Source organism: Sus scrofa, chromosome 10 (assembly GCF_000003025.6).
Source record: "Sus scrofa isolate TJ Tabasco breed Duroc chromosome 10, Sscrofa11.1, whole genome shotgun sequence".
Taxonomy (NCBI): domain Eukaryota; kingdom Metazoa; phylum Chordata; class Mammalia; order Artiodactyla; family Suidae; genus Sus; species Sus scrofa.
In genome coordinates this window covers 47,709,076-47,735,565 of record NC_010452.4, presented here as the reverse complement: position 1 = coordinate 47,735,565, position 26,490 = coordinate 47,709,076, and the positions used below count along the sequence as shown (strand labels likewise).

The following is a 26,490-nucleotide window of genomic DNA, read 5'->3' as shown; positions in this document are numbered from 1 at the left end:
TTGTGAGCCTAACGAAGTCAGTCTAACTGTCTTCCTTTTGGCTGTAGCTGCTTTGGGTGGTACACAGTGCTATTTCCGCCCATCCCCTTCACCTAGTCAACACCCACTTGCCTTCAAGATCTCTGTTCAGGAAGCCTTTCTCATGCCTAGAACAAGTTCCTCTGTTAAACCCACTTTGGTCACTTGTACGTTGTCCTCCAAGCACTGGCCTCCAATTTTAATTTCCTGTAAGTTTGCATAATTATCATATTCGTGCTGTTGAGCAAATGAATGACTGTCAGAACTCCACCTCTGGGATATAATTTCTGTAAGAATGTCGACTCATGTTTGGTTTTGTTCACCATCCTATCTCCAGAACTCAGCATGGTATCTGGCATATGGCAGTCATTCTTTAATGATGAGATGAAAGAACAAAGTGAATGAATGAATCTTCGTCTAGTAGGGAAGCTGAGTAGAAATATGCGATACCCAGATTCGCTGGAAAAGCTATGAAATCCAATTTGGAATATTTGATTTCTGCAGCCACTGCTCCCCATCTTTCTCCAAATGACTCCGTAGAAAGAGACTCTTTCAAATCAGATGGCCCTAAAATAAGAGCTGATCATCACCCCCAAACAAATGTTGATAATATAGGGGCTGAGATCCTTCCACACATGAGGCTGGCCACTAACTTCTCTGAGCCTTGAAGTGGTACCTTCATTTATAACTCCTCCCAGTGGTGTTGAGAATCAAAAATAAGAGAATGCATTTGACAGTACTCTGTAAACTACAAAAAGATAGGCAGGTATGTTTTTCTTGAAGTTAGAATGCTAAACGTTGTCTCTCGATGGGATTTTGAAAAGACACTACTGTGTGAAGAATAGGGCATTCTGGGGATCATTTAATGAAATGACAAGACTTGTCATTTCATTAAATGATCATTATTTCAAGGCAAATGGCAGAGAAATTAGATCCCCTACGATCTCCATCAGCCCCACCCCCAGCAACCCCGAACAAACACATAATTTTACTAAAAAAACTGGCTCCTCTCCTTCCTGTGGGATTCCTATCTCCAAGCCCCACCCAGGTAGAAATTGAGACGTCCTCACTATTCAAAGGTGGTCTGATGTTGGTTAAAAGCAAAATTTCTGAGTTGATTTCCATAACGCTTTAAAAGTCGATTAGCATATGTTGGGAAGGACTGGCCCAAAGTGAGAGGTGCTTGATGTAATAACTGGAAGCTAAATTTAAACCTTGCAAGTATTATCTTCTCACTAGAACCAAGGAAGGTGCTTTCAGGAAGGATGAAAATGTATCCCAAGTCAGACCCCCAAATAGTTTCTGAACAAAGCAAAAACCAAGATCCTATGGTGTTTGATAATACATCACTAGAAAATTCAAGGAGAGTTTTGCTTCTGGTCCTATTGCAAAGATATGTTTCCTTGTCAACGGGAGAAGTCACTGCTGCAAAGACAGAGTTTGTAATATTCAAGCACATGGGCAGAAATGCGAACACATCACCTTTTACCAGCAAGCACCAAAAGCCATGATGAGTGGCAGAAACGGTTAAAGCAAACAAAGGCATAGACCTGACAAAAGGTACCAAGAAACAGAATAAATTCGCTAATCATTCTTGGTGCAAGCCTGTTTTTTTTTTTTTTCCTTTAACCATAACACATGTTATAGATCATCTGAGAAAAGTCTGAGCCCCATACCATATGTAAGTACTAAATAATACAAAAAGAACAGCCCTTTGAAAACATACTTTGCCGTAACAAAATGATGAAAGAGGAACAGCAAAAATAGCAAATTGAGCATCAAAGCCTAACTTTGCACATGTGGTAACGTTTTTTTGGAATTGTGGCATTATCCATCAGTCCCAGACTGGTTGTATTAGTTGTTTCAGGAGGTATAAATGAATCACTGAAAACCAAACCCCCCTTAGAGGAATTGGTCATCATTAGGAGAATTTATCACCAACATCATTATAACTAATCATACAGGCAGCTAATAAAGTTGCAGTTTCCAAATCATTCATATTTCTAGAACCTCTCCGTTTCAGAAGCACAACTCCTACTAAGAAGTAACGTTCAAAGTATTCTCTGTGACTATAAACCCCATCCCAGGTGATAAAGCAATCTCGTCTGTTGGCTCACCTATTGTCTGTCTGTCTGTTTGTTTTGCTTTTTCTGGCAGTGTTTGTGGGAAATGCAGCTCAGACAGGTCAATGCAGACCTGACTCGGTGGGCTGCAGAAAAGCAGGATCGGAGCATTGGCTCATATCTGTTCTTTATAAGCAAAAAAAGGACTACCCCCAAATTTCTGACACGTGGATATCACTCTAGCCACTGGTCTGTACTTTCAGAAGAAACCATGCCAAGTGAACCAAGGATGATTTTTAAAACCAGGTTAAATAAAATCACACTTCTTAGAGGAAGGGAGGAATGTACTCTGGGATATTTTCCCACTCCTAGTTTCTCCCCTACAACATATATCCTAAAATCAGGAAGGGCAGGTAAGTCTCCTCTTTGTGTTTTGTTCAGCAGGCTTCAGAAAATAAAAAACAGAAACAAAGTTGACAACACTCATGAAGGGTGCTCTTTCTACAAATAGACCAAAAAAAAAAAAAATCAAAAAACTGTATGACATCCAAATGAAAAAAAAGATAATTTAAAACAGGTTCACATATGCCATACATATGTGTTCTCCATCCTTGGGGCCAGGAGCCATTTATGGCACAGCAATAATTCATGGGTCTTATTTATATTATTTTTCCTGTAGTTCATACTGTACAACCAGGGGTGATAAGGGGTGGGGGGGGGCGGGTCCAAAGTTGGATTCATCATAGAGCTCATGAAGATTGAAGGTTGGGGCCTTGGCACTTTTTAGGGTCTCTTCCAGGGCTCTGAGATGATTCCTACTGATATGAGTGCCTAGTCATATTTGCACAAGAGAGCTATGTTATTTGCCAACAGCTATAACTATTGTCTTTTTCTGTGCTGCCCTTCCCTCTCTTAAGCTTCCTTTCTTGATCAGAGAGAACTGCCATGGCCATGAGGATTTTTTTGGAATTTAGCTCAGGGAAAGTTGAGTTGGGATGCATGTAGTTTGTGTTTAGAGGGATATATGTATGAAGTTCACAGTCATTTCCATCTATTGATGAGAAAATTGAAATGGACCATACCATTGAAGGGATGGTTTCCAGCCATACTCCTCACCCCTAAGTGTTGACTTACCCTGTCTTGTCCATGAAAGTACAGGGCCTGGGGTCTTCTCCAGATATTACTACATCTTATAGCTCCTGGCCCCAAAGATGGAAGTATGTGGCCTCCACTTAGGAGAAAGCAGGTTTAATGCTGGGAGAGCTAAGCTGTGGAGATATCTTCCAATCATCAGATCGGTAAAATTATAATAAGTAGAGAGGTTAGAGAGGTTTGTTTTTTTTTTTCCCATTTTTTAACATTTTGTTGAAGTAGAGGTAATTTACAGTGTTGTGATAATTTCTACTGTAAAACAAAGTGATTCAGTTATACATGGATACACGTCCATTCTCTTTCAGATTCTTTCCCCACATAGATTATTACAGAATATTGGGTAGAGTTCCCAGTGCTCTACAGCAGATCCTCATTGGCCAGCCGTTCCATATACTTCAGTGTGCATATGCCAATTTGGTTCTTATAACCCCCAGTCAAAAGTGAAACTGTGTCCTCTGTCAGGAATATGTATAATATAAAACATAGACAATTTAACAAGCACCATATAATTTTTTCTTTATCAAAGAGAACAGAACATAATTGAATTTTTCCAGAATTCCTTTGTGTAGAGACCTCCTTTTACTATTAGTTTTACTATAAACAGAAAATATATTCTATAATATACTATCCACAGCAGAAACTCGAGAGAAGGCTTTCCAAATCTTATAACAACTCTAAAAAAGTGCCCAGTATTTCCAATGACAGGTTGTGAATCTGAAAGAGACCTTTCTAAACATTACTCTGAAAGGGCAGATTTTGATCAGCCATGCTAAAAGAAAGAACAACTTCTTCTTTTCTCTGTCTCTGTAGAGACTATTATGAAGTCATTGCCCCATGAAGAAGAGGCAAAAGAGTTGGCAGCCAAAGCATATAGGAAAAAAATGTATAATGGCGATGTGTTAGACGGTTAGGTAATCAATTGGTTACTTTTTTGAATTTCATGATGCTTACAGTATTTGTCGGCTTTCTTACATTTGTTAACACATTGTGATTTTCCTTTCACATCTGTAATTATATTTTGTATAATTTTTCGTTTATTTCATCCCAATCCCCAACTGTGTAAGATTTAGGCTCCGATATTGATCCTTGTGAGAAAGAAGTCCTGAGTAAGAGACACGTCAGGAAGACAAAAGTCCCTGCAGAGAAGAAATGTGTTGTCTGCTAGAGCCATTGATTTGGGAGCACTATGGGGATCTGGAAAGTTTCTCTCCAGAGCCACAGTGGAGTCCTGCTCTAGAGGTCATTGCAGCAATGAGGGTCAAATCATACTCTTTTCACAGTTTCGACCATCGGCGATCCCCTTCCTTCTTATAATAATAAAGCATGCTAACACTTACTGAGGGCTTCTTATGTACCAAGCACTGAGCTTCATTTGAACTGAGTTAATCCTCATGATAAGCTTGTCAAGCCATTACTTGTGACCCTCACTTTTTTGGTGCCACATAATGTCTTTTGTTCTCAATTAGTGCTTCCAACTAATCTCAACAAATCCTATGTTAAGAATATGCATTGCTGGGTCCTACCCTTGAATGCTCTACATCATTAAGTCTCAGATAAAGCTCACAGAAAAAAAATATATATATACTTTAAAGTGGCCCCTGCAGTGACTCAGATGTGGCTTATCAGGGTTTTTGTAAGCATTTGCTTACTATCTGATAGTGGAAGGTGCCTTCTTCAGCTCAGAGGCTCTCCAGCTGAACTGCATAATGGAATTACCCAGAAAGCTATAAAAACATATATTCATAGGCCCCAGATCAATTAAATCAGAATCCCTAGGTGTCAGACCTGGGCATGGGTGGCTTTAAAAGCTCTCCAGTTGAATCGAAAGTCCAGCCAAGGGTTGATAGCCATCACTTTAGCCAACAGAGAGACTGTAAACCATGAAAACATTGATATGAAATAATAAAATATACTATATATATATTTTTTTTGTCTTTTTTGTCTTTTTTTTTTTTTTTTTTTTTGTTGTTGTTGTTATTGTTGTTGTTGCTATTTCTTGGGCCGCTCCTGCGGCATATGGAGGTTCCCAGGCTAGGGGTTGAATCAGAGCTGTAGCCACCCGCCTACGCCAGAGCCACAGCAACGCGGGATCCGAGCCCCGTCTGCAACCTACACCACAGCTCACGGCAACGCCGGATCGTTAACCCACTGAGCAAGGGCAGGGACCGAACCCGCAACCTCATGGTTCCTAGTCGGATTCGTTAACCACTGCGCCACGACAGGAACTCCAAATATACTATATATATTTTATATACAACATATATGTGGATCTATGTCCCCCATTTCTGACACAGAATTCCTCGAACTCTTGTAATCTTTTCTAACTGATAAGAGCACAAGGAGCACCCTTTGTTCTAATATTTGGTCTTCGACCCTGGTTCCTGACCCAGACCTCCCAAATCCCTTAGAATTTCCCAGGTTAGTGGAATGTCTTTTGTCCTGATGAGGTGACTCTGTTGGCTCCTGGGTGGTTTCAGAATGGGGACTGGTTGCCAGAAAGGTCAAGCTATGATTAGAAGCTTGGAACTTTTAGCCCCACCCCAATGTCCATAGCAGCATTTATTACAATTGCCAAAATATGGAAGCAACTTAAGGGTACATCACCAGATCAATGGATAAAGTAGGTATGGTACATATATACAATGAAATTCTACTTGGCCATAAAAAAGAACAAAATTTTGCCATTTGTGGCAACATGGATGGATTTGGAGGGCATTATGCCAAGTGAAATAAGTCAAACAGAAAGAAAATCCTGTATGATAGCGCTTATATGTGGAATCTAAAAAATTAAACACTAGTGAATATAATAAAAAAGCAGATTCACAGATAGAGAGGACAAACTAGTCGTTACCAGTGGGGAGGGGGAATACAAAGGTAGGAGAATAAGAGGTACAATTATTAGGTACTAAATAAGCTACAGGAATATATTGTACAACACAGGGGATATAACCAATATTTTATAATAACTATAAATGGAATATGATCTTTAAAAATCATGAATTACTATATTGTACACCTGTGACATATAAAATTGTACGGCAACTGTATTTCAATTAAAAAAAAGATATGGAAGTAACCTAAGTGCTCATCAAAAGATGAATGGATAAAGAAGACAGATATATATATAAGATATGTATATAATATATATATACATATATAAAATGGAATATTATTCAGCCATAAGAAGAATGAAATTCTGCCATTTGCAACAATGTACATAGACTTAGAGGGTATTATGCTTAGTGAAATAAATCAGAAAAAGGAAAATACTGTACAATTTCACTTGTATACAGAATCTAAAAAACAAATTAATACAACATAACAGAAACAGATTCACAGATAAAGAGGACTAGTAGTTACCAGTGAAGAGAGAGAGGGGCAGGGGCAAGAAAGGGGTAGGAGATTGAGCTACAAACTACCATGTATAAAACAGACCAGCAACAAGACTATATTGTATAGCACAGGGAAATACAGCCATTATTTTTCAATAACTTTAAATGGAGTATAATTCATAATAACATGGAATCACTAGGTTGTACACCTGAAACTAATATAATATTGTAAATCACCTCTACCTCAATCAAAACAACATTTCCCATTTGTATATACTTTAATATTTGCAGCACACTTTCACAAATATGCCCTTTTTAGCCCTTTATACTGAAGTTATATATGAAGTTATACTCTATAATGGAGAAAGCAAAGGCTATGAAAGAATAAAAGACTTTCTGAAATCTTCTCTGAGCAAAATTACTCTCCATCTTTCTCTTGAAAATTCGACTCAATTTCTTGACTCTTCCCCAGGAGGCTGTGAGCTTCTGAGGTTGGTTAGGTATGTTGTTTTATTTGTTCCTTTAAACCAATCCTGCTTGCCAGTGCGGGTGGGCCTGGGAACAGGTAAACCTGTCCAGGAGATGGTAAGTCTTGTGGGGGACCCCTTTAGTCTACCCTGGTCCAGCACAGCTGCTTTTTGATTCTGTCTTCCCTTCCTTCTCCAAGCCCATTGGCCCAGCTCTGGAGACAGCTAACTGGTCAACCTAGCCTTCTAAGTCAGTGAACTAATTTAGACCTGCCATCCTGGCTCTCCCCTCCACAAATGCTTTCCAGACCCACCTATGGGAATTACTTGCTGGCTGCAGATGGGCTGGGAGGGTCATACGCATCTGGCCTTTGGGCTGACCAGCCTGGCTTGGCCAGAGACAAACCATGGACAAGCCTGAGGTGTGATTAGCCTTTGAGTCCCAACTGCCTATGAAAAGCCACGCACACAAATGCTATTCATTAAGTGTCTGATGACTCAAGTTGAGGTTGAAACAGGTATAAATTTTTTTCCAGGTCTAGTGGCCAATAATTCAATGTTTTTTCCAAGACACATACAACACCCAGGGAAGTGCTAAAATAGCCCCCTGAGATGAGGCTAGCCCACCCTACTCACTCGATTTAGAATCTTGGTTTTTATACAACTCGATGAAACATGAGAGAGGACAAATAGGAGATCAAAAGAAAGTGGAAGACAAAGATAAGAAGCTAGGACCCCCATATTCATTCATAATCAGCAACAAATAAGACACTTATCTTGACTAAGGAATTACCCCCAAACACCAAGCTATTTTGAGATTTGATTCTAAAAAAAACCAAGGTTTCCGAAAAATCCAATCCCATCAGGCACTGCTTAAATCTCCCATTTGGGAAATTTTTTTTCCAGAAGTCTTTCACATTCACAATTTGTCACTGGAAACATCGTGTGGACTTTTTGTTGTTAAATTTGGGAAGATTTATCTCAAGTCTCTTGCTTTTTTTTTTTTTTTTTTTTTTGCTTTTTAGGGCCCATATCTGCAGCATAGGGAAGTTCCTAGGCTAGAGGTCAAATCAGAGCTACAGTTGCCATCTACACCACAGCCACAGCAGATGTGGGATCTGAGCCACATCTGCAACTTAGACCAAAGCTCGTGCAACAATGGATCCTAAACCCACTGAGCAAGGCCAGGGATCGAACCCACATCCTCATGGATATTAGTTGGGTTCATTACCACTGAGCCACAGCAGGAACTCAAGTCTTTATATGTGATCTATTACAGACATATTTGCCATTTATAGTAAGATGATAGGTATGTGTCCTTCAAAAACAAGAATTCTGGGAAAAAAATCCTCTCATTTTTAGAAACCACTTGAACAGTCTCCACCCTGTCTGTCCTCGGGCAGATGGAAGAGCAGGAATGGGGATCCAGGGAGGGCTGTACCTTCCTGTAAAGTCAACCTAGGCTCCTGGGCACGTTTTCCAAGGAGCTGTCCCTTCCATGGAAGTCTGGACATTCCACGGGGAGGACTGGGGGAAGGGCGGCTACATGGTCCTGTGTTGTTTAGCCACCACGGTTCATTAAGGGATTATACGCCGCCAAATTACACCTAAGAATGCATAGGCAGCTGTGCCTGCTTGCTTCTATGTAGGGCGGGGGGTCTGCTAACAAAGAGGAAGGGCCCAAACCATTCAAGTTGACTTAGTGAAATAAACAGCCTTACAAGAAAATATCAGCTGAAGAGGAGCTAGCGATGCCTTCCTTCAAGAACCAGGGCAGAGGCCCTACTCCCCATCTCTAATTTGCCTTCACGCTCCTCTGTCTTTCTGGCTCGTTCCTCTCAGGCTGGGCTGGGCTGTCAGGATTGAAACCCCATGGCTGGCATGGATCTGGCTTAATGCCTCCAGTCCCGAGGGATGGATGGGAAAGCAGACCCTCTTGCCTCTCCCTTTTGAAGGCCTCTGCATCCCCAAGCCAGTGGACTCAGAAGGGCTGCCCTCCTGCAGAAAATCCTTCCTCTTTCTCGTGTTGGAGAAGAGGCCGTGTGGAAGGATGTGGACTTGAAATTGGCTGCTCCTGTTCCGCACAGCCAACGTCCCCTGTCAGCTTGTCACCACACACACACACACACACACTAAGAAAACAGCATCTCTTGTGAAAGGAGCATGACCTTGTGGAAAGGGCATCCTTATCTTTGCACCCAGAAAAACCTGGGTATACATCGCAGGGCTCTGCCATGGACCAGCTGGGTACCTCTGAACAACTTCCGTCCTTCCCTGAGTTTCAATAACCTCATCTCCAAACAGTGCCATAAATACCTACTTTATCAGCTTGTCTGGAAAACTGAATTAGATCCTGCCTACCACCCGCCTCTCCCAGTGCCAGGCACCTACAACATGATGCCAGCTGAAGGGGAACCACTCCCCTGACTCACTACACATAATCCCCAAGTGTTGAGACTGAACGCCCTTGTCCCACCATACCCCAGGGGTTTCTCATGCTGCAAAGAAACAGAAGAGGAGCTCCGGTCCCACCTGGTACACAGCCCTGGAGATGCACCATGGTTTCGGCATCAGCGGCAGGACCTGCACGTTTCCTCCTTGGCAAGTCTTCAGCACCCAGCGGCGGCGGCGGCGGCGGCGAGTCAGGCACCACACCAGCCGGTCCCAGCCACTCAGCAGGACCTCGGAGCCCTGCGGCCCCGCAGCCATGCCAGCCCAGGCCCCGCCTCCCCTCTGGTCCCAGGCCCCCCACGCAGGGCTGTGTTCTTTCCCTAAGTTCAAATGTCACCAAGATGCAATCAGGCCAGGAAAAATGCAATCAAAATAGCCCTGCTTCCCCTTGCGCCTCTCAGCCCCTACCTTCCCTCACCACCCCCCGCACTAATCTCCAGGGACCGTTTTCCCTAGAGGACGAGGATAGGGAAATGGCTCCTAAATTTAAATGTTTTCTCCCTGCCTCTGGGAACTCCTCTGGGACAAGGTAAAAATAAGCCTCCCCTCACCCCCCACCCCCCACCCATAGATAACGGCACTGGGCGGAAACCACATTGACTTTGGGGGCAGGACAAACAGAATTGGAAGAAGAATGTGAACCCAGAGTCATCACCATGTCCCCGTGGTTGCGGGATTCCGCCCAGGGTGAGAAGCAAAGGGGATGGATTTTCAGCCACCCAGCCAACATTCCCAAGGCGTTCCATCTAGTCTCTTAACTCTTTAAAACTTCGAGAAGCAAAGTTTTGGCATGGCAGTTTTATATCAATGCTGGAGAAACTGTTCTTTTCTTTGGGCAATGAAAAAACCCAGGCATTGGAGTTCCCGCTGTGGTGGAACAGGATTGGCGGCGTCTCTGCAGAACCAGGTCTCAGGTTTGATCCCCAGCCAGGCACAGTGAATGGGTTAAAGGGTCCGAGGTTGCTGCAGATATGGCAGAGGTCGATACTGCGGCTCCGATCAGATTCCTGGCCTGGGAACTCCACGTGCTACAGCCGCCGCCACCCACCCCCCCGAAAAAAACCCAGGCATTTACTTTGGAATTTCCCAACTTTAGGTTAGGAAGAAGATGGCAGTAAGAAAACTTATCTGTTAGATGCAATAACCATATCTGCGATTTTGGACAGAAGTGGCTAGAGGAAGTAAAGGTAGCCTCTCTCCTTTTTCCCCAGGATGGGTCATTTTCTGTACATGCTCTTGTGACTTTATCACATATTAGATAACCCCTGTGGTGACCTTAACCCAAGGAAGGGCATCCTGTTAAATAGGGTACAGCTATTTACTTAAAGTATCGGTGATTTACAATGTTAATTTCTCTCGTACAGCAAAGTGATTCAGTGACATATAATATGTATAAAAATATACACTCCTTTAAAAAATATTATTTTCCATTTTGGTTTATCAGAGGACCCTGAATATAGTTTTCTGTGCCAGACAGTAGGAACATGTTGAGTATCCTCTTTCTGTATATTAGCTTTCATCTGCTATCGCCATCCTCCCACTCCCTCCCCCAAGCCCCTTCCCCCTCACAACTACAAGTTTGTTTTCTATGGCTGTGAGGCTGTTTCTGTTTCATAGATAAGTTCTTTTGTCTCATTTTTTTAAAGTTTTTAATTTAATTTAATTTAATTTAATTTCGATTTTGCTTTTTAGGGCCGAACTCGAGGCATGTGGAGGTTCCCAGGCCTGGGGTCCAATCGGAGCTGCAGCTCCCAGCCTACGCCACAGCTACAGCAACACAGGATCCGAGCCACATCTGTGACCTATACCATAGCTTATGGCAACACCGGATCCTTAACCCACTGAGCGAGGCCAGGGATCAAACAGGCAACCTCATGGTTTCTAGTTGGATTTGTTGCTGCTGTGCCATGATGGGAACTCCTTAGTTTTGTTTTTAATGCCACAACTGTGGCATATGAAAGATCCCAGGCTAGGGTCAAATCAGAGCTGCAGCTTCTGGCCTATGACACAGCCACAGACACGTGGGATCTGAGCTGCGTCTATGATCTACACCACAGCTCATGGCACTGCCGGATCCTTAACCCACCGAGTGAAGCCAGGGATGGAACCTGCAGCCTCACAGACACTATGTCAGGTTCTTAACCCACTGAGCCACAATGGGAACTCTTCTATTTTTTTAGATTTCTCCTGTAAGTGATATCCTACGGTATTTGTTTTTCCCTGGTTTACTTCACTTAATAGGATAATCTTTAGTTCCCTTCACAATACTACAAAGGGCATTCTTTTGTTCTTTTTAACGACTGAGTAGTATTCCATTATGTATACAAGGTATAGCTATTTCAGATGTCAATCAAGCAGATTTTGAATTTGATTAGTTTTAATCACGATTTTGTTTATCATGATGATTTTTGTTATTTTGAACCATGCTTCAGAAGGGCATCTGCATTTTAAGTCAATAAATTATATAGCAAAAGATGAAGTGCCAAAGAGAGAAGGGGAGGGACTAGGTAGGAGAAAATTCAGTCATAACACAACCTGTACAGCTGAGAGACGGGTGAGTTTCATCTTAATACCATTTTGAGTGTATGGTAGTTACCGAGGCATATTTGCCATTTGTACATTCTTTATACTTATTGATTATCTTGTCTCTTCAGCTCAAACCTTTTATATCATCAGGAAAGAACCCACGTAACTCATAAATCACTAACTCCTGGAGTGTGCTGACGTCAGATGTAACTGAGTTTGAATTTGGCCCTACCACTTCCTGTGTGACCTTAGACAAATTAACTTCTCTGACATAGTAGTTCTTTATATGGAAGATGGGAACCAATGCCAACCTCACAGGATTGTGAGGATTAAGTCAGGGCATATATTTAAAGTGAATAACACGGAGTGCCAGGTACCCGAGTTTAATTTCTTGGAACATCTTCCATGATCAGGTAACGCAAGGCTATTATCTTCCATGGATAGTATAAAACTCTTGAGATCACTTCAAAATTTGTGTTTCTCGAAATCATCAATCCCTTTTTTTGCTTTTACTACGGATCCGTGCGTTGATTAACTTAATGAATATGGGAAGACCGTTTTCATTTAAACTCGTCTTTTTGAGCTTTTACCATTTTTCCATGAGTCATGGCCCGAGAGGAAATCTGTGTGATTTCATGCCTGTGTATTATTCCTTTTTTTCCCCATACACTAGTAGTACAAGGTGGGGGAGGTGATAAAGGAATCTTATCTTTCTGCAAAGTTAGCAGCAGAGACAGGGAGAAAGGAAGAAAGGAAAGAGGGGGAAAAAAGGAAGGAAGGAATTGAGGGAGGGAGGAAGAAAGGAAGGAAAGAGAAAAAGAAAAATAGAAAAGTAGAAAAAAGAAAGAAAGGAGGAAAGAAAGAAAGGAAGGAAGTCAAATTAAAAAAAAAATAGTAAGTGGAAAGTGATTGTTCCATTAACATTAGCTAACTGCCTTGGTATTTTCAAGAAAAAACAAAGGCAGGCTATATCATAGATTTTGCCTGTGTCCCCAAGCTCCCACTCTCCTTCCTCTGGGGATTTTGGCTGTGAACCAGGATCTTATCCAGAGCATGTAATTATGCAACAGATAGGGACAGTTTTAAATAATGTGACTAAATAATGTGACTTTTAAAATAAAAAAAAGTTAAATATATATTTAGCTTATGGTCTGGGAATCTTTTAAGTCTAAAGATGCCATAATAAGCTTTTAAAAAAACATGCCTGAATATAAACATATTAATTCCTGAGAACAGCAAGACCTACTGAAACTACCCTGAAGTCTTTACCGCACTTGGGGACAAGGACGTGGAGCCTGCAGCTCGAGCCTGGTAACATCAGAGGATGTTTCTGAGCCCACGGAAGTTCAGGTGACAGGGACAGGTCATGCCTGAGTGCTGGTGGCAGGTGCTGCCCACTTTCTCTGGCCTTGTCTCTTCAATCTTATCTCTGATTCTGCCCTAGACTTTGGGTGACTAATTCTGACTTTCACAGGGCAGCTTCCCTGATGGCATTTGAGAGGCTATGCATGCAAACAGTATTGCTACCATCAGCCATGATGCCCTGTGCTTTTAGAAGGCATGTATAATGCTCAGAGCAGTTGGATGTGGACATGTGTCTCTGTGTATCTGTGTGCTTGTCGGTCTGCATATCTTGTGCGTGTCTGTGTGTGCATCTGTGCAGACGTGTGTCTGTGTGTGTGAGGAAATGAGAGTGGCCTGTCCAGGCCACATGAATACTGTGATGGCACTGGGACCTGACACCAGGGCTTACCAGGTGAAGAAATGACGTAGATTGGTCTTACTGACTCCTAACACCTTTTAGTCACTTGCTTTATCCTTGCCTTGGAGGTAATACAAAAGTGGGGTTTTTGAGGTGTTTTACCACTTAGTCAGCTGATCGCTTAACCTAGACAGTCACCAACTGGTGACCTGCTGGGTGTCTAAAGGGAGAGGCAGGGGGTTCCCTTTGTGGCACAGTGGTAACAAATCCGGCTAGTGTCCATAGGGAGGTGGGTTCCATCCCTGGCTCCGCTCAGCGGGTTAGGGAGCTGGTGTTGCCGTGAGCTGCAGTGTAGTTTGCAGATGCAGCTCCAATCAAAAAAATAAATAAAAATAAAGAGACAGGCACACAGAGAGATCCTGCATCACCCCTCCTTCCGTGAACTTCTGCTAATGTTTGGGATGAAGAGTCTAAGTACCGAGTTGGTTGGCAGGATTGGGTCAGTTGCTGTGTGTTTGCCTACTGTCTGCCCTGGGGTGACATGACAGGTAGAAATGAGTCTTGGTTCCATGGTTCTACGTTTGGGGAGGTAATGGAGGCTGGGACCCCAAATCAGGCGCCGACCCTGGGGGAGGCAGGTGTGGTGACGCCAGGAGCTCCCACCCAGGACAAAGGCAGCAGAGGTGGACAGGGCCTCGTGGTGCACCTGTGGCTGTCCTGGGCCCTGACTGGGCACCCTTCTGCCAGCTATTCCCACCCTCGGTCCAGCTCTCTCCTTCTCCATGCCTTTGGGTTTTCCATTCCTGCTCCCAGACTCTCCTTCATTGTTTTTGTAAAGAGAGAAGAATTTTTTTTTTTTTAAAAAAAGCAATAAATGCCTCTGCCTGACTCCAGGGATGTTTTCAGACATAATTATTGCTTTGAGGAGAACTTGGAAAAATGCTAAGCTGGAAGTAACGTGGAGACTCATTAAGAACAAAATTGGCAAATATGCAAAGGCACAGGAAATGGCACACACACGGAAAAATCTATTTATAGCAACCAAAGAAATATATTCAGAAGTGCAATCTAATTAACCCATTTTAATTACTCCCTGGTTATTTACTGACATCTATTTTAGAAAATGTCAGCCATAAGATTGACGGGAGAACTCCTATGCTCTAGGTCAGCTTAAATTCAGCTACTGGGAGGCACATATAACATTTTTTAAAAGATTCTCCTGGATGAATTATGTTATCTTTACTGATAGAATTTAAGGGTTAAAGGTCATTTCTCCAATAGCAAGACGTAGCCAGTTGAGACCCAAAGCCAGGACATTTCGGCCAGAATTCAGGTCTTACTAAAAGCCACATCTGTTATCTTGGAAGAAGTAAAGAAGATCCACAGGCAGCTGATTGCAAAAGGAGCCTGAGAAGGTGCTGGAAAACAAACGAATCCACAATAGCAAGGGGAAAAGCATGGGGTTGTTCAGAAACATCCGTCAGTCAAATCTTCAGGTTTTGCAGAAAGCAGATTTTTTTTTGGGGGGGGGAGGTTTGTGTACAGTTAACATTTCTCTGTCCATATTTCTCTGGACCTTTCTGGCTCTAAGCTACTAATTCATATTTTCATTCTAGATTTCCCCCAACTTCCAAGACAGGTTCAAACTTAGGGTTAAATTCTTTTGCATGTTTAGTTCTTCCCACCCATTGAATGCCTTTTTTTTTTTTTTTTTTTTTTTTTTTTTTTTTTTTTTGTCTTTTTAAGGCTGCACCCTTGGCGTACGGAGGTTCCCAGGGTAGGGGTCGAATCAGAGCCATAGCCACTGATCTACACCATAGCCACAGCAATGCCTGATCTGAGCCACATCTTCAACCTACACCACAGCTCATGGCAATGCCGGATCCTTAACCCACTGAGCAAGACCAGGGATTGAACCTATGTATTCATGGATGCTAGTCAGATTAATTTCTGCTGAGCCATGATGGGAACTGCCACTGAATGCTTATGTTATAAAATCTCCATGTGTAACCCAAATGCCAATCTGGACAGAATGGGAAGCTTTCTTCATTAAGGAAAGGTGGCCTCTCATTCTTTGTTAGTGTTCTTTACAAAAAGAACAGTTTATTGAGAGAGAACTTACATGCTATACACTTCACCCATTTCAACTACACAATTCAGTGGATTTTAGTGTACTCACTGGATTGTTCAACCATCACCACAACCTAATTTTAGAACATTTTCATCAACCCCAAATGAAACCACATATTTATTAGCTGGCACTACTGCTTCTCATTTCTCTCCCTCCATCCCCTAGACTGCCACAAGCCCTGATTCTATAGACTTGCCTGTTCTGGACATTTAATCTAAATGTGATCTTTGTGACACTTTTACTGAGCATCCTGTTTTCAAGGTTCATCATGTTACAGCACACACATCAGCACTTCATTGCTTTTTCCAGCTGAAGAAAATTTCATCGTGTAGAGATAACACATTCAGCCATTGGTGGGCATTTGGGTGGTTTATACTTTGGGGCTATTATGAAGAAGGCTGCTATGGACATTCACGTATTGATTTGTGTTTGGATGTATGTTTTTCATCTCTTTTGGAGAGCAGCCTAGGAGTAGCATTGCTGGATCATAGGTTAATTCCATGTTTAACCTTTTGAAGAACAGCCAGGCTGTCTTCCATAGCTGCTGCACCATTTTTACTTTCCCACCAGCAGTGCATGAACGTTTTAATTTCTCCACATCTTTGCCAATCTTGTTAAGGTCTGTCCTTTTGATTATAGCCATCCTAGTGAGTAAGAGGTGGTAGCAATTCTGCTCTCCTGATTGAATTCTAGCACATAGACTTTGGGTAGGGTGGGGTGAAACAGCCAGCAGGACGATGGCTGGCCTTCTGTCTTTTTTGACTTGGCCCCCAGCATGCAGACAGACTCTGGGGAAACAGAAGCAGAGAGTGCAGAAGGTCCCAGAATTTCCCCTCGCCTCCTTCTCCCTTCTGCTTCTGACACTCCCACGCCCACCATCTTGGACAAAAGTCTAAACACTTTTTGGAAGCTCCCATGCGTCACTTTATAATCCCACTGCCAGCTCTTTGGGAAAAGGATAGTTAGAACTAGCACTGGTATGGTGAAATGAGTGGGCGACAGGCAAAACCCAAACAGTCTATGCAAATCCTGAGGCATTTCAGAACTACTCACGAACACACTGAATCCCATATTTGGGTCTGGAAAATGTCCCAGCACTGACAGAGCGTCATCTGTGCGTCATCCTTCCTCAACCTGGGAACCCAAGAGACCCGCGGATAGAAATGCTAGGGAGTGAGCTGTGATCATTTGGGGGCAGGAGAACAATTTTTTAAAAAATGCTCGCTGTGTACATAAAAATATTTTGAGTCCCTGGGAAAGTAGCAGAGAGGCAGGGACTGCCCTCTGGCTTAAGTGCTTCAGAGCTGCACGCCAAGAGCTATGTTTAGAAATCTCTCCCCCAAGTTCTACAAACGATTATAAAGGGCTCCTAAGGCCATAAAAGTGATGTCATCCTATCAATTACCCGAGTTACGAAAGTCAGTTCTCATATACATGCCAGGTCCCAGTAGAAAGAAAAGCAGAGCCGTTTGGAAAAAAAAAAAAAAAAAAATCAGTCCAGACCTTGAAGAGAAGACCTCACTGCACCACCCCCCACCCCCGAGCCTCTCTTTCTTAATCTCTTGTTATTTGGTTTCCATGGATGATTTTTGAGCAGTTATTTTTGCAGGCCTGTGTTGATGTAATCACAGCCTTCTGTGACAAAATAGCTGCCTTGTTTTGTTTAGGGATTAGAAGCACTTGGAAGGGTAATGGTCCAGGGTCTGTGGGAGGTGAGGCTGTAAAGTTGGGGAGAGGGTCTGTTGGTTGCTTGAGAACCATCTCCCCTTGCTTCTCGCAGAGGGAGATTAAGATGAGTTACTGCTCAGAGGAGAGCTGCTGAGAGAGAACTTTCCCTTTCAGCGGGAACTGGGAAGATGGTAGAAAATGTGTGTCTCGAAGCTGTGAAGAGGTTTGAGGATAACTCAGGGAGGAGGCAGTCAGTGTTTCTCCTTCAGACATAAAAGAAGGCAGGTAGAATTGGTAAGGGGTAAATCAGGAAAAAAAATTACCTTCTTTTTTTTTTCTTTGCACGTGGAAGTTCCCAGACCAGGGATTGACTCCCACACCACAGCAGCTACCTGAGCCCCTGCAGTGACAACGATGGATCCTTAACCCACTGAGCCACACAGGAACTCCGAAAACATTTACTTTTAATCGTAGGTTCCTTTTGACCCTTGCCCAAACTGCAGGCATGGCATTCTTTATAATATTATGCTGCTTATAATAGATTAGAGGGTTTTTTTAAAATGTAGTACTCATTTCTAGTAAAGTCTCCTCTCCAAAATTCTAAAGAATTTAGTGAACCCTATTAAAAAAAAATCCTTAGTGTCTTGAGCTTAATAGAAATGTAATGACAAAGAATGAATGAAAATGTGTATTTTATATAAGAGTGTAGGCTGTGGCTTTTCCTGCTGCTCTTGGGTGGTGTGCCTTTATAAAATCTACCCTGAAGTAGCTTAAGCTCCATAATGGGAGTTTCTGTTATTCTTGCTTTCGTTTCTCAAAAAGCAGGCACACAGGGTCTGCCCTACATCCCCTTAAGTAGTGGAGACATGACACAGGATGACAGTGACAATGCTGGAGGCTTGATGAATGGGGGTGGAATGGCCTTGCTAATGGAGGTGGGGTCAATGCCACTTTTGTAGGTCAGATGCAATTTTGGTGAGATAATGACTTTGGGAAGCCACTCTCTAGCTGTGTTTTCCCCGTGCTTTCTTAGAATGCTTTTCTCAAGGGGAAAGAGAAAGCAGAGAGATAAAGGACATTTGCCATCTGAAGGACCCAGCTGGAGACAATCTCCTGACCACTACATTGTCCACACTGGGGCTTTGTATCCTTAGTATCACCTAGTCCAGAAGTCTGGACTCCAACCAGCCACAGCGCTGCCTGGTTCCAGAGACTGTATTCCAACACATCTATTCACTTCTATCTATCCCATTTTTTCGGAATTAACAAAAGTCCTCTCATGAAACAATATCCATAACAATGACAGAAAACCCCAAAACATATAAAAACAAAAAGCAACCATGAGTTCTCCAGTCGAGTTGGTCAAGGGGATTGAATTAGTTCATGAACTGGATGTTTGTATTGCAAATTCAAAGCAAGCCAAGAAGCAAAATCCCTTGATAGATACAAAATTAGGCCTGTTTTAGGATAAGCTTATTAATGGAGTGAGTTGCCTAGACTACCGCTGAAGAATTTAATACTGCACTTTCTCATTAAGATCTCTTGTGGATAAAAATATTATTTGGAGTATGGCTTTTTTGAAACCATTCAAATTAGCCTGATTATGGGTAGCACGGTCTGTTCTGCACCCCTGGCTGACCAAGGATAGTAGAGGTGGCTTAGGATTTAGCAACAGAGCTTGGAAAACCAAGAACTACATGGGGGGTGGAGAGTCAGGCAAATCATGTTTGGGAAATCAGGACAGTGCTCACAGACATCCAGAGTTTAAAGGTCGAGGTGAATCAATGAGTGCCAAGCAGGCAATCCAAGTATCTGTGAATAATGAATTTAGAGTTCAGGTTAACCAGGTGGCTGGAAACTAGATGGACTGAGAGCAAACAGACCAAAAGATATACGGAAGGGCAAGCCAGGTAATTCACAGCTGGGCATAAGGCTAGAGGGAAAGCATGTCAGGCCAGACCCTGCTCCACCTGCCTGTGCCAGAAGTTTTCACATTCTTCTCGCCAGCGCAGTGGTCAAGTTCTCAGCAGGGCGCAATGACCTGCAGGTGGAAGCAGGTGATCTGGGACCCACCAAAGTACAAGTGTACAGGTGAGGAGGAAGTAAGGCTCCAGCAGGTATTGATATCAGCCGTCTAAAGTTTTCTTTATTTATTACCAAAGGGGAAAGGGGGAGAGGGGTGAATTACAGATTTGGGATTAATAGATACACACTACTATACATAACATAGATAAACAACAAGGACCTACTGTATAGCCCAGGGAACTATATTCAATTTCTTATAATAACCTATAATGGAAAAGAATCTGAAAAAGAATATATATATATATATATATATATATATATATATATATATATGAGTAACTTTGCTGTACACCTGAAACATTGTCAATCACCTACAGTTCAATGTAAAATTCCCTTTATTTAGACCTCTTCTCTGTCTTCTCAACTTCAGACAGAGGCACAGTGGCCCTTATAAGTGAAGCATCTATTTAACCAAAGTCTCACTGTGTCTCTGAATTTGCAAGCGGTCCTTTTCCTCAACTGGAAACTCTAAAATTGGAGAGGCAAGAGGGCCAGGGAAAGAGGTGATGGGAAGAAATTCAACATCTTTTAACGATTCAAGAGAAAAAGATAGAATCACACTCACTCAGGCCACGAAAGCATTTGAAGATCTACAAGGAAAATTAGCTGAGACTTTACGGTTTTATTTGTCATGAAAGACAGAATAAAATGAACGCTTTTCTTTTTTTTCAAAAGAAGTCTCTATGTGGTATAATTTGAGGTAAATTTCCATGAGAGAGGGAGGAAACTGGACTGGGGGATTGGTTATTTTCCCCCTGATGCAGAAACAAAGGTGATGATTTAAGATGTGGCTACGAGGAGACACTTAAAAACAAAATGCCTTCTGTTTGGGTCTCTTAATAAAGCCAGGACCCCGGCCTCATTGTACCACAGCTGGGAGCAGGCTTCTCCTTAATTAAGCACCGGTAACGGGCAGGCTGACATATCCTTCATGAGTTTGACCACAATTAAGCAGCCCGAGGCAGTCTCTCCAGGGAACACCCCACCGCCTCCACCAAAACTCTAAACATGGGTTGGATTTTGAAATGCGAAAAACAGAGCTGCCCATGAGGCAGCGATTTCATGAAACTGACCGTGTCTTCAGAGCCCAAACCAGGATGTGAACCCCTTCCTCATGTCCCTTGGGAAGCATGGAAGACTTTACCTGTTGGGTTTCCACTCTCCAACTCTCTGGGTTTCAGAAACTGATTTTTTTTTCCCTCCAAAAAGTGGTACAATACACACAAGCAGAAAATTTACCACTGTGACCATTTTTAATTGCATAGTTTGATGGTATTAATACATTCACACTGTTGTGCACCTGTCTCTACAATTCATCTTTAGAATGAAAAACTGAAATTCGGTACCCATCGTACACCCTCCTCAGGCCCTGGTAACCACTATTCTACTTTCGGCCGGTAGGAATCTGCCTACTCCAGGCACCTCATGCAAGTGGAATTTCGCAGTATTTGTTCTTTTGTGACCGGGCTTATTTCATTTAGCATCATGTTTTCAAGGTTCATCCATGTTGTAGCCTGTGTTCGAATCTGCTTCCTTTTTAAGACTGAATAATATCCCATCGTATGTGTAGACCACATTTTGTTTCTCCCTTCGTCTGTTGATAGACACTGGGATTTCTTCCACCAAAAGGCAGAGACTACTATTTCTTCAAGTATTCGCTAATACTTCTCTGTGAATAATACTGCTATGACATGGAAACAACCTAAGTGTCCATCAACAGAGGGATGGATTAAGAAGATGTGGTACATATATGCAATGAAGTATTACTCAGCCCTAAAAAGGAATAAACCAATGCCATTTGCAGCAACATGGATGGACCTAGAGATTATCCTACTAAGTGAAGTAAGTCAGACAAATATCATATGATATCATTATATGGGGAATCTACAAAAATGATATAAACAAACTTATTTACAAAACAGAAATAGACTCACAGACGTAGAACACGAATTTACAGTTACCAAAGAGTATGGTGGGGTGAGGGTGGTGAGAGATAAATTAGGTGTTCGGAATTAGCATGTATACACACTACGATATATAAAATAAACAAGGACCTACTATATAGCACAGATACATAATATCTTTTAAAAACCAATAATGGAAAAAAATCTGAAACAATATGTGTGTGTGTGTAACAATCACTTTGCTATACACCTGACACGAACACAACATTGTACATTAATTATACTGCAATAAAATAAATAAAAATCATGCTGCTATGCACATGGGTGTACAAATATCTCTTGGAGTCTTTGCTTTCATTTCAACTTCAGAAATGGAACTGCTGGATTACATGGTGATTCAGTTTAATTTTTAAAGAAACTGACATACCATTGGTAGTAATCTTTTTCTCCTACTGCTTCTGTTCTGTCCTATTCCTGGGCTGCTCCTGAGACAGACTTGGACCTTCCCTATAGACAGACACACAGCTGCTGACCTCTAGGACTTGTTTACCTGAACAGGTCCTGCTCTGGTGGTCCCCAGGTGAACCTGCCATTCTTCACATGCACCAGCCTCACCTTTACTACGTCTGCTTGATTTTCATTTTCACTCCCGGGCTGAAACCAGAGTCCAGCTCTGAAGCCCAGCTCAGGGTGCACTTTGCGTGACCCTCACATTTTCATCCTCCTGGACTTTCAGCAGGGACCACTCTGCTCATTGTCTCCCATGGGGTCTTAGCCATGAGGAGGGCTGGTTCCTCCCCTGAGGGCCAAAGGGCAAGAAAAGGAAGTTGAGGATGGCTGGTGCCCTCTGAGCAGGTCACAGGGGCTAGGGTGTTTTGGAAGTCAGTGGCTCAGGCTGATTGAGGCTGTGGCCCCCATTTAAGTTACTATGAATGAAGGTTGGCTTCTCGTGGTGGGTGTGAGTAGGGCTCAGCATCAGGATGTGGAAAGATGCGGGCAGGGATTGGGAATATTTCTGATCTGAAGCAGAGCTCCCACTAGAGCAGAGCTAGCAAGAGGGAGGCTCAAGTAGGCTCCAGCCTCCATGGAAAAGCAGAGGCAGATCAGGGTCAAGGGCATAAGCCCACTGGTTCAGCCTGGGTTTAGGGGGAAACAACTATAACCTGGGAATATGAGGGTCTCTGGCGCAACCTTAGCCATTGGGTACCAGGCTTCAGAGCTGGTGGACCTTTCCTCTGAGTGCAGATTGGCCTCCAGACTTGACCTGTGCTGATTTAAGAACTGGGTGTCAGCAGCTTTCTCACCTGTACCTGAGAAGGCCTAGCAAGGTGGGGTCTGACAGGTTACCACCAACTGGTCCAAATGAAACTCCTCCAACCCTAATGTGGCCACCCGGTGCAATGACACCACCAGTGGCTTTGATCATCTCTGTTGCCTGGAATGTCAAGTTTGCAGAGTCTCCCTGGGTCCTGCTCTACTGACTGTGGCCCCTTCTTCCCAGGCATCAGCATTTCAGCCAAGTTAGTGATGCATGCTGACCTGGCCCCTCCTTTCCCATGAACCACTGGTTGCTAACCCTGGCTGGCCCATTAGAATTGGCCAGGAAGCTTTTATGGAATGTTTTTACCAGGGCCCTGCCCCTAGGGATTCCAATGTTATGGGTCTGGGGGAGGGAGGTAGTACCGCTATTCTTAAAAAAACATCCCAGGGAGTTCCCATTGTGCCTCAGCAGTAATGAATCCAACTAATATCCATGAGGACTCAGGTTCAATCCCTGGTCTTGCTCAGCAGGTTAAGGATCAGGCGTTGCTGTGAGCTGTGCAGATGCAGCCTGGATCCCATGTTGCTGTGGCTGTGGCCTAGGGCAGCAGCTATGGCTCTGATTCGACGCCTAGCCTGGGAACTTCCATATGCCGCAGGCGTGGTCCTATAAAGGGGGAAAAAAAAAACGGACAAACAAACAAATCCTAGTCATTCTAACATACAGCCATGAAAATGAACATGGCCACAGACCAACACTGAGGTGTCTGTGTGTTGAAGACGAGTGTCTTTAACTCATGATGTTACCTAAAGGTCCAGGCCAGTGTTCTCACGGTTTAGCTTGCATTAGAATCCCCTGGGCGATTCTACAGACCTCCAGGCATCACCCCAGAGTTTTTGACTAAGTAGATCGAGTGTGGGGCCCATGCATTTGAATTCCTAGCACATTCCCAGGTGAAGCTGAAACTCTGGCCCTGGGTTTACACTTTCTAAGAGCCACTGATCTAGGCCCACGACACCCCTTGATTCTTGGATTCGGGGCGATTGAGAGAAACGAAAATGAGCCATTCATGGTTTTTACTGCTTACGATTCTTTGACACTCTTTTCAAAAGAACTGCCATTTATCTCTGTGTATCACGGTTATGGTAATAAATGAACGTTTTTCCACACACAGAATGGAAAATCAGCACTTTCCACCCGACAATTCTTTGCTGCCCCAACCCCCTGAAAAAATAATAGTTAGAAGAACTATTTTGTTAAAAGGAATCTGATTTTTCTGCCCACCACGAGGACCCGCTCATTGATTTAAAAAGCCTGAATCTTAGTAATGCGTGTTTATTTCTAAATGAAAACGGTTTCTTAATGATGTGATATTTCAGGACTTGAGTTCCCCAGAGGCAGGCATGAGGCCGCCAGACTGAGACCCTGAATCACTCACTTCTTTGTCCCTGTGGCCAAGGGGGCAGAACATTCAGGGGTTACAATCTGCCATCAACAAAGAGCATTTAGACTCTGGTTTTAGAAAAGAATGACTCATCTCTGGGTCATTTTCTTGTCTCTCTCTCTCCTCTCTTCCCTCGCCCTTAACCACAAGGAAACTGCAGGAGAAAACACTCTTCTTTAACTCAAGGCACAAAAGACACAAATGTTGCTGAGCTCACAACCTGACTTCCTGTTATGAAGGAGTCAGACATCCTACAATTTCATGGAGCAAGATTTTTAAGCAAAGCCGAGAGTTGAATGATTTCAGAACTTGTTCACCACCTACAAAGGACTAGGTCACAGCTGCAAAGGAAGAGGCAAAATAATTAAATCACTCCAAGGTGGCAGCACATGGTATTGTCTGTGGCCAAAAAAATGAACATTTTTTTTTTAAATGAGGAAGAACAATAAATCTAACAGAGACAAATACACTGGAGAGCTGAAAGAAAGTGAAAAAAAATCTGATTGGACAATAGGCCAGGGGTGGTGTCTCAGGCCTAATTATTTTACTTAATATTTGCAGGAAACAAAGGAAAATGGAAGCAATCTTTATTTATAAAAGCCAGGATCTACCTTTAATCTGCGCAGGGGATTTAGGATTCTGCACAACCCGAAAGATTCCCATTTGGTCATGCAAGGTTGAAGACTTTTTAAGGCTCAGAATCGTTTCAGGTCTAATGGACTTCCAAATTTGGCCAGTGGAAAATCCTCATTGTGGACTCTTTGACCTTAGCAAGACATCAGGGAGAGACAGAGAGTATTTCATGGTAGATTAAATATTTAAGGACACGTGGTACTCAAAGAAAGAACGCTGTTTAGAAAGGAACATCTCAATATGCCCTTTTTCTCTTCTGACCCCCTGACACCATGGGGATTTCACTGCTCATTGAGTGGGTTGGACAGTCACAGCGATCTTGCCCAGAGGTTGGTATGAAACAGTCATGGTAAAGATGATGGATTGATAGATGGAGAGATAGACATAGAGATAGCCAGTCAGCTCTAGATTGACAGATGACAGATAGAAGGTGATCTGTGAGATAAAGGTGGGGAGAAAAATCTACGTCCATGTACACTTGGTTAGGACACTCCACGGACACTTGAGTGCATTGGCACTATTTGGGAGCCTATTAGAAATGCAGGTTCTGGAGTTCCCACTATAGCACGGTGGGTTAAGAATTTGATTGCAGTGGCTCAGGTTGCTGCAGAGGCTTGGCTTCAATCCCTGGCCCAGTGCAGTGGATCCAGCATTGCTACAGATGTGCGGTAGGTTGCAACTGCAGCTCAGGTACAATTCCTGGCCCTGGAACATCCATATGCTACAGGTTCGGCCATTAAAAAAAGAAATGCAGATTCTCAGGCTTATACCCAGACCTGCCAAATGAGAATCTGCATTTGACAAGATCCTCACAGATGTTGGAGAAATGCTGCTTTAAGATGTAACGGCGTAGGAGTTCCCATCAAGACTCAGTGGTTAGCGAACCTGACTAGCATCCATGAGGATGCAAGTTTGATCCCTGACCTCGCTCAGTGGGTTCAAGATCCGGCATTGCCGTGAGCTGTGGTGTAGATCACAGATGAAGCTTGGATCCCACGTTGCTATGGCTGTGGCATAGGCTGGTGTTTACAGCTCCAATTGGACCCCTAGCCTGGGAACCTCCATGTGCTGCGGGTGCAGCCCTAAAAGACAAAAAGACAACAACAACAACAAAAAGATTTAACAGTCTAGAACACTGATCTTCAGTAACTCTTGTTTTCCCTTCCAAATGATACAGTAGGTGGAAACGCACAAATGTCTTCGAAGTGGAACTCCTTCTGGTTGAGTCGGGAGGCAAGTTATCTAAGTCTTCCAGTCCCCCAGTGGCACCTCCCACTCTCACCAGCAGTTACTTCTACATCTACAGGGAAGCAAAGATGCCCAGGGCTCAAATCCCAACACCTGCTGCCCAGAGGGCACAGGTCACCACTTTCTGAACAATATCCAAGCCCTAGCGTATCATGAACACTTAAGCAATATTCAATCATTGCTAACAATTGATTCTGACGCAAGATTATATGCAGAAGCACAGGAGGACACTGGAGGAATCCAAGAAAACAGGCAGATAGCATACTTAATACAAGACAAAGACAAGACAGAGAGAGAAATGAAACTGGCCCTGTAGTTAGAGCTGCCAGACAAAATATAGGACACCCAGCTGGATTTGAATTTCAGATTCACAACATGAGGCAGACTTATACTAAAGCACTCTTT

The 26,490-nt window shown here is 43.1% G+C and overlaps 1 protein-coding gene across 12 annotated transcripts in view; it reads right to left on the bottom strand.

Annotated features, from left to right (window-relative positions):
* The window catches only part of FRMD4A (FERM domain containing 4A), a 664,082-nt gene that overhangs the window by 313,383 nt on the left and 324,209 nt on the right, over positions 1-26,490 (bottom strand). For 3 of the 12 annotated variants that reach the window (XM_021064213.1, XM_021064214.1, XM_021064215.1), the window contains exon 1: positions 9,565-9,756. The exons of 7 other annotated variants lie outside the window; for them this stretch is intronic. In XM_021064213.1, the coding sequence (XP_020919872.1) occupies positions 9,565-9,741 (177 nt within the window). In that variant the 5' untranslated portion in view covers positions 9,742-9,756. Of the gene's footprint in view, positions 1-9,564; positions 9,757-26,490 lie in introns of those variants that run through there. 2 more of the 12 variants (XM_021064224.1, XM_021064216.1) reach the window with 1 other exon arrangement.